Raw genomic sequence first — 8,574 nt, forward strand, 5'->3', positions numbered from 1 at the left:
ACGGTCTCTGGTTGTCAGAACTGGGATTTTATTAAATTGGAAATCCTATTAACAATGAGGTCAGACGGGGTCATCAGGGAGAGGTTTCGAGGCTGGGGTGGGAGGTAGCCGGTTTTGGCCGCGGCCACTGTGGACCACGATGTCGTCGTATTCATCCTGGGGACAAAGGGGGCAGGCACAGGGGCTCAGGCGGCTGTCACCCCGCCTGCTGTCCAGCTGCTTCCACCCACCCCGACAGCTGGGTCTTGTCTCGAAGCCCCAGCTCGCCCAGTCATCCTTCAACTTCCCTGCTCTTAGTTTTCCACACACCACGTTCAAGGTCACCTGTGTTCTCCCACCACCACTGCCCGGGCTCCGGCCCCACTGCTTTGCCAGTACTTAGGCAGCCACAGCCACTGGGGTCTCCCTCCTCCGCCCCCTCCCTCTGCCTCTACCCAGATTCCTCGCCGTCCCCCCAACATCGTCCCTGCCCAGAGTGGGGTCTCTGCCACCTGGGTTCTCCAATGCAACCTCCTCACCGGCGGTCTCTCCCCACTGCCGCCAGGGTTGGAATCAGTGCTTCCCGGAGCCTGAGTTCTCCGACTCCTGCCCTGTGAGATCACTCCCTACGCTGTCAGCCACCATTGCCAACCAGTACCATTATCAGTCACCACGATCGAGGTCTTTTCTGTAACTCTGCCCGAGTTCCACCTCTGCCCTTGCCTTCGGTTCCCCACCACCACTACCCGTGTGCTCCCCACCACCCCTGCCCAGGTCTCCCCGCACAGCTGCCCGAGTTCTCGAATCACAGCAGCCCGAGGTCAGTCTCAACGTGCTGCCTAATGTCTCTTCTCCCCCTTCCCGTCTGCCCGTTTACCCTGACCCCCCCGGCTGGGCCGCCCGGTCCCGCCTCCCCACTCACGCCCTCGTCCCCGCTGTCACTGTCGCTACTGCTGCTGCAGGGGCCGGGTCTGTCGTCCTCGTCCTCGGGCTCAGCGGCTCCATGTGCACGGAGAAGGCGGGCGAGGACGGGGTTGGGCCGGAGCGTGGCACTACCCAGTGGGGTGCGGCCACCGTACATGCGGGCGGCGGGGTCGGCCCCTGCCCTCAGGAGAAGCTCCAGCACGTCGGCTGCTTGGGCCTCCACTGCCAAGTGCAGGGGGCTCCGGCCGCACGTGGGCTCCTGCGAGGCGCAACAGAGGGGTCAGGGAGGCCCTGCCCCACTCTGGGGGCCAAGCCTTCCTGCCACATCCTCTCCCCAGGGCAGCTCACCGGTTTGTTGAGGTCAGCTCCAGCCTCCCGGAGCAGCCGGACCATCTCTGCGTCTTTGTGGATGACGGCCACGTGAAGCGGGGTATGGCCTGTGGATAGGGCGACAGGTGTCGGACGATGGGACTGAGGGGCCTGGGCCTCAAATGCCAAGGTCCCAGGGGACGGCTTTGTGGCCTGAGGACACTGAGTTTGGGGTACAGCTCCTGATTTCCTGGGTATGTCAAACAGGCTTCTGCAGCCCAAATGCTTACGTCTCGGTGGTCTGGAACTTACTGGGGGTGCCAATGCCCGGCTTGTGGCATGTCTGGGGCTTATGGATGAAGAGCCTGGGGGCTTTGGACAGGAGGCCTGGATCTTGGGACCAGGAGACCGAGTCTCTGGTCTTTACTTCACAAAGGGCCTGGATCCCAAATTCCTGGGTCCCGAGTAGTTGAAGGGCCTGCGACCTTGGAAGGTGGAGTGGGCCCTAGACACGGGGTCCTGGGTGATCTCAGTCCCTTTGTGGAAGGGGCTTAGGTCCAGGCAGTCGGGCTTAGAGGTGGGGGAGCCGAGACTCAGATGCCTTTTTTCTCATGAGGCCTGGCTGAGGGCTGTCCTTGAACCCAGTGTCAATCTCTGGGAACCTGGGCCTTGAGTTCCCTTGTCCCGGGCGGGCTGAAACCTGTGGCTGGTGAGAGGGTGGGAGCTGTGCCTTCAGGCTGGGCAAGCTGGACCCAACAACTGGATCTTAGTGGCTCCAGGCCTGTGGGTGACAGGTCTGGGTCCCAAGTGGTCCGGGTTCCGAGTTCGACATGACCAAGTCTCAGTAATCTGGGGCTCGAGCGGGGACCCTTCCCAATGCCTGGGCTCCTGAAGCCTCGGGATTATTCCCCAAGGGGCTGGGTCTTGAGTCAGGAGAACCGAGCCCAGAGCCAGGAATTCTCGCTCCGCCTGGGAGCCCAAGCCCTGCCCGGTGCCTGAGAACCCCTCACCCTCATAGTTTTCAGCCTCCAGCTGCAGCTTCCAATCCTCCTCGCTCTCGTCATCTTCCTTCTCCGAGTCGGGGTCGGGGTACGAGGTGACAGGCAGGCGGTCGGCGTCAGAGGTGCGGTCGGGGCCCTGAGCGAGGTAGGTGTTGGGGGCTCCCCTGGCGCACCGGGGACGGGGCTGGAGTAGCACACGGGCGCAGGCGTGTGCCCTCATGCGACAGGCCAGGTGCAGTGCCGTGTGGCCCCCGCGCTCCGCCACACGCAACCCGGCACCCGCCGCGTACAACTTCTCCACTGTGGAGGCCTCCCCCAGGATGGCTGCCAGGTGAAGGGCTGTCTGCGGGAGCAGAGGGCAGGGATCAGGGGGTGCACGGAGAACCCAGTCCCAAGCCCTAAACTGTCCCCCGGGGGGGCTCACCTGGCCCAGGTCATTCTGCAAGTCCAGGTACTCGGTGCCAGCCGCGAAGCCTAGGAGGAAATCCAGGAAGGGCTCATGCTGATGAATCACTGCCAAGTGCAATGCCCTGAAGACAAAAACAGGGAGCAGAGCATAGAAGTCTGGAACCAACTGTCAGGAATCTAGGAGGGTCAGGTCAGTTAAGTCAGCATATTTGTTTAGTCAGTGCTTTGGTTTTTAAAAATTTTTTTAAGTTTATTTATTTACTTAGAGAGAGAGAGAGAAAAAGTGAGAGTGGGGGAAGGGCAGAGAGAGGGAGAGAGAGAGAGAATCCCAAGCAAGCTTCCGCACTGTGGGCGTGGAGCCCGATGCGGGGCTCGAACCCACGAACTGCGAGATCATGACCTGAGCTAAAGTCGGATGCTTAACCAACTGAGCCATCCAGGAGCCCCTCATCGGTGTGTATCAAGTAGGACTTCTACTGCCTCCCAAGACGAAATAACAGGGACCAGATTTCCCTCCCATCTGAATCAACCAAAAAAATCTGACAAACTATGGTATAGGAAGCAACAGTTTTCCAGATACTAGTCCTCATGCAATGAATGACCATGATCCCTAAAGAGGAAACAAAATGAGGTGAGCCCTTCAACTGATTGCCAAGTTTACCGTCTTGAGAGTAGACACCGCACAGAGAGGGGCCTCGCAGATTGCATACGAGGCAAGAAGGAGGGGAGGCTGGGGAAGGCAGGCAGCTAAAGTCAGAGGACAGAGAACCCAAGAGGAGAGGGCTGAACAGGGAGAGACCCTGGGGGGTCTACAGAGGGGCCTCTCGAGTATTTGGGAGAGGGCTGATTAATGGACGGGTGTGAAGAAACCATCCAAAAAGATTAGGGAAACATGCCCATCGCTCACAGGAGACCAGGAATAATGCCTGTTCCCACCAATCAGACTAGGAAAAACCCAAGGACCTTGGGTAGAATACTCTGGAAGGCTCTTACCTCAGTTGTGGGGAATAATAAGTCCTAGATGAGGGCTGCTCAGGACCCACCCAACAAATCATGAAAGCAAAACCCCAAAGGATCAATCCGCTTACAAGTAGTTGGTTTTTTTTTTTTAATGTTTATCTACTTTTGAGAGAGAGAGAGAAAGAGAGAGACAGACAGACAGACAGAAGGCAAGTGAGGAAGGGGGGCAGAGAGAGAGAGGGAGACACAGAATCCCAAGCAGGCTCCAGGTTCTAAGCTATCAGTACCGAGCCCGATGTGGGGCTCAAACTCACTAACCGTGAGATCGTGACCTGAGCAGAAGTCAGACACTCAACCAACTAAGCCACCCAGATAGCCCAAACTGCTTACAAGTAGTTTAACTGCATCCCCAAACAACACTCAACAATATTTATAGGAATCCACAACTTGCTGGCCTAACAAGGTAAAATTCACAATATTTGGCATCTAATCAAAGATTACCAGGGAGGCAAATAAGCAGGAAAGCATGATCCACAATGAGAATGATCAATCCGTTGAAATTGACCCAGAAATGACCCAGATGTTGGAATTAACGAACAAAAACATTAAAAGAGTTCATTATAAGTGAATCTCAAACATTCAAAAAGTTAAGTAGAGACATGGATGATAAAAAAAAAAAAAAAAAAAAGACTCAAACCAAACTCCTAGGGATAAAAACTATAGCATCTGAAATGAAAAATACACTGGATGGGATTAGTAGCAGATTAAACACGGCAGGAAAAAAAGACTAGCAAACTTGAAGACTTCACCATAAGAGCTATTCTTAATGAAACACAAGAGAACATTTTTTTTAACGTTTATTTATTTTTGAAAGAGAGAGAAAGAGACAGACTGCAAGCAGGTAGGGGCGGAGAGAGACGGAGACACAGAATCCAAAGCCGGCTCCAGGCTCTGAGCTGTTGGCACCGAGCTAGTTGCGGGGCTTGAACTCAGAAACTGCGAGATCGTGACCTGAGCCGAAGTCAGACACTGAATTTAATTTTCCAAATCCACAGATCCAAGAAGCTCAATGACTCCCAAGAACAAGAAATACGGAAAAAAAACAAAAAGACAAAAAAACTATGCAAAGGCCCAACATAAAAGTCCTGTTCAAAACCAATGATGAAAACAAAAATTTCACCCGAGCCAGAGGCAAAACTACTTTAAGTACAGAAAAATAAAAATAAGGCAAGGGAACACAATGGAGCACCACTTTCAAGTATTCAAAGACAGTCAACCCAGAATTCTTTAACCCAGCGAAAACGCCTTTCAAACATGAAGACAAAATAATGACGCCGAGAAAACTCATCAGCAGCAGACCCATATCGCCAAAGCAACATTAAAGGAAATCTGCGAGCAAAAGGAAAATGACATCAGACCACAATACGAACTGACTGAGAAGAATAACGAAAACTGAAAATAGTAACTATGTGGGTAAATATGGAAGATTTTTTTTCTCTTGTTACTGTAAGGCTCTTCGGAAGGTAATTTGGAAAAATAGCTGACTGTTTAAACAAAAATACTAACAAAGTATGGGGGAGTTTAGGACACACGTGTAAGTGGAATGTATGGCAACAATAACGTTGAGGCCAGGAGGGGACAGATGGAAATATATTCTCTTCTGAAGTTCTTTCATCTTTTACCCTAGGTGAAATGACATATCAGCCAAAAAAAGCAGAAGTCAGCAAACTTTCTCTATAAAGGCCAGTTAAAGATTTTAGGCTTTGTGGATCCAACCGTGTCTCTTTTCACCTACTCAGCTCTGCACTTGTGATACAAAAGCAGCCACTGGCAATAGATAAATGACCCCGCATGGCTGTATTCCAACATAACTTTCTTTGTGCAGTCTGAAATGTGAATTTCACGTAACTTTCACTTGCGGCAAACTATTCTTCTTCTCTTCTGATTTTTTTCAACCATTGAAAATGTAAAAAGCATTCTTAGCTCACAGCCTTATGAAAGCAGATGGCTGGCCAGATTTTGCCTGGAGGCCACAGTTGGCCAACCATTTAAATAACAGAACAAAGGGGCGCCTGGGTGGCGCAGTCGGTTAAGCGTCCGACTTCAGCCAGGTCACGATCTCGCGGTCTGCGAGTTCGAGCCCCGCGTCAGGCTCTGGGCTGATGGCTCGGAGCCTGGAGCCTGTTTCCGATTCTGTGTCTCCCTCTCTCTCTGCCCCTCCCCCGTTCATGCTCTGTCTCTCTCTGTCCCAAAAATAAATAAACTTTGAAAAAAAAAATTGAAAAAAAAAAAATAACAGAACAAAGAGAAAGTTAGTAAAGCCAGAGGGCCTGGCTGGCTCAGTCAGTAAAGCACGGTTTTGAGTTCTAGGTTGTCAGTTTGAGCCGCACGTTGGGAGTAGAGATTACTTAAAAATTTTAGTCGGTTAAGCATCTGACTTCAGCTCAGGTCATGATCTCATGGCTCTTGAGTTCGAGCCCCGCGTCGGGCACTGTGCTGACAGCTCGGAGCCTGGAGCCTGCTTTGGATTCTGTATCTCCCCCTCTCTCTGCTTCTCCCCTGCTGGCACTCTCTCTGTCTCTGTCTCTCTCTCAAAAATAAATAAACATTAAAAAGTTTTTTTAAAAAAATAGAGAACACTGTACCCAACAACAGAATATCCATTCAAGTGCACACATAATGTTCTCCACCATAAAACAATTCTCAATAAGTTTAAGAGGATTCAAGTCACATAAAGTATGTTCTCAATCTACAATGGAATTAAATTGAAAAGCAATTAAAAAAAAAAAAAGAGGGAGGGGCGCCTGGGTGGCTCAGTCGGTTAAACGTCCAACTTCAGCTCAGGTCATGATCTCGCGGTCCATGAGTTCGAGCCCCGCGTCGAGCTCTGTGCTGACAGCTCAGAGCCTGGAGCCTGTTTCGGATTCTGGGTCTCTCTCTCTCTCTCTGACCCTCCCCCATTCATACTCTGTCTCTCTCTGTCTCAAAAATAAACATTAAAAAAAATTATTTTAAAAAAAAAAAAAAAAAAAAGAGGGCACCTGGCTGGCTCAGTCAGAAGATCATGTGACTCCTGATCCTGGGGTCATGAGTTCAAGCCCCGCATGGGGTGTAGAGATTACTTAAATAAATAAAACTTTTTAAAAAATCAATTTAAAAAGGGACATTTGGAAGACCTTCCAAATACCTTGAAACTAAATAACATACTTCTAAATATTCCACTGGCCAAAGAAGGAATCAAAAGAGAAATTAGAAAGTATATTGAATTAAATGAAAATGAAAACACAGTATATCAGAATTTGTGAGACTGCTAAAGCAGTCCTACGGGAAATTTATAGCATGAAACACCTATATTAGAAAAGAAAGGTCTCAAATGGATAAGCTCAGCTGCCGCCTTAAGAACCAAAAAGAAAGAAAGAAAGAAAAAGAACAAATTAAACCCAAAGTAAGCAAAAGAAGGGCAAGAATGAAAGTCAGAACAGAGATCAATGAAATAGAAAGCAAAAATCCAATAAAGAAAATTAATGAAACCTAAGCTGGCTCTTCAAAAAGATCACTATTTCCTGAGTGCGTATTATGGGTCAAGCACTGTTCGGTCACTGAGGACAGAAGAGTGAACACAATGAACAAAAAACCCAGTACAATCCGTCACAGGGGCCTTTACAACCATTGTCCCTTCTACATGGAGTGCTCCCCCCCGCCCCCAAATAATTCACTGGTCTCATTTTCCTGCTTTATTTTTTCCCAAAGACCTTACTACCTTCAGACATACCGTTTCCCTGCCTTTCTTTTATATTGTTTTTCATTTTTCTGTCTTTCTTCCTTTCCTCTCTCTTTCGCTCATTCTCACTTTGTGTCTTTCTTTCCTTCTCTGACTCTTTCTTTCCTTCTTTCTCCTTTTTTCCCTCGGCGTTTCCTTCCTGTCTTCCTGTCAGTCCATCTGTCCTATCGATATACCCACCCTTGGAACGCAAACTCCCACAAGGGTTTAAGCTTTTGTCTGTTTTCTTCACGGCTTTATCACAGCACCTAAAACAGGCCCTGGAACCTGGTAGTGTTCAATAAATATTTCACACGTGAACCCTGCTATAATGGAGCTTACGTTTTCTCTTTGAATGTAAGATTTTAAGATCAGTGCTCAGAAGGCAGAATCTTGGAGTCAAGGCCAAGTATTAATTTTGGAAATCTAAGTCCCAGGCTCATAAAGCAGGAGCTAAGGATCAAAGATCATGTTTGGAGGTAGGAGGTCAGGAGGGGGCTGTCTGAACTACAGCTCTAACAAAGGTCTCAGGAATAAGGTCAGGAAGATCAATAGAGTTTTGGGATCAATGGATAGGGATGTGGAGCTCTCTATGAACCAGAGTTCAAGAAAGGAAGATCAGAAATTAAGGCGCTAAGATCAAAGTTGGACAGTAAATTGCTTTTACTGAGGTTAGGGCTTGGCGGTTAGGGATCAGAAAGTCAAGCATCACAAGTTAGATTCAGGAGTGAAAGGTTAGGAAGCCGGGTTCAGAGACTAATAAGGAATCAGACGTCGGATCCTTGGGCCCGGTTTGGCAGCCTAAGGTTCACTCACGTGTCCCCATCCTCAGTGACGTAGCCGAAGACGAGGGGCGCCCACGACAGACCCGGGCCCAGCTCGGCGCCCAGCCCCGGTCCTCCGGGGGCTGCTGCGTCCGGACCCAGAGAGCCCAGTCCACTGTCGCACCATTCGTCGGCCTCCGCAACTTTCCCCAAGCACGCGACCCCCGCCATAGCCCCCGACGCCTCAGGGGTCCCAGCGGCCGCCCGCCTATAACTAAGCTCTGCCTGAGGTCCTGGCGCTTCCGCCCTGCGGGGAATTCCCCAACACTCCCCCTGATTTATCCAATCAGAGTGAGGTAAAGAGTACGCGCCCCGCCCCCTTACCACACCATGACCAATCAGAGTATTCAGATGGACCGCGACTCTCTACCCATTCCCACATTTTCCGGGCGCCCTTTACCAACATGGC

At 50.3% G+C, this 8,574-nt stretch overlaps 1 protein-coding gene across 3 annotated transcripts; it reads right to left on the reverse strand.

The window, feature by feature from the left end:
* Positions 1-6: 6 nt before the first annotated feature.
* On the reverse strand, positions 7-8,442 carry NFKBIB (NFKB inhibitor beta). 3 transcript variants are annotated; one of them, XM_043598981.1, is made up of 6 exons: positions 8,158-8,435; positions 2,638-2,743; positions 2,223-2,349; positions 1,252-1,340; positions 902-1,162; positions 7-156 (listed from the first exon to the last, which is right to left on the reverse strand). In XM_043598981.1, exons 1-6 carry the CDS (start codon positions 8,334-8,336, stop codon positions 61-63), a joined length of 858 nt encoding a protein of 285 aa, XP_043454916.1. In that variant the 5' UTR covers positions 8,337-8,435; the 3' UTR covers positions 7-60. The 3 variants fall into 3 exon arrangements, with proteins under 3 accessions (XP_043454916.1, XP_043454915.1, XP_043454914.1); XM_043598980.1 differs by having other exon boundaries at positions 2,223-2,556; positions 8,158-8,434; XM_043598979.1 differs by having other exon boundaries at positions 2,223-2,743; positions 8,158-8,442.
* Between the last annotated feature and the right edge of the window lie 132 nt (positions 8,443-8,574).

The sequence above is a fragment of the Prionailurus bengalensis genome, chromosome E2 (assembly GCF_016509475.1).
Source record: "Prionailurus bengalensis isolate Pbe53 chromosome E2, Fcat_Pben_1.1_paternal_pri, whole genome shotgun sequence".
NCBI classification, from domain to species: domain Eukaryota; kingdom Metazoa; phylum Chordata; class Mammalia; order Carnivora; family Felidae; genus Prionailurus; species Prionailurus bengalensis.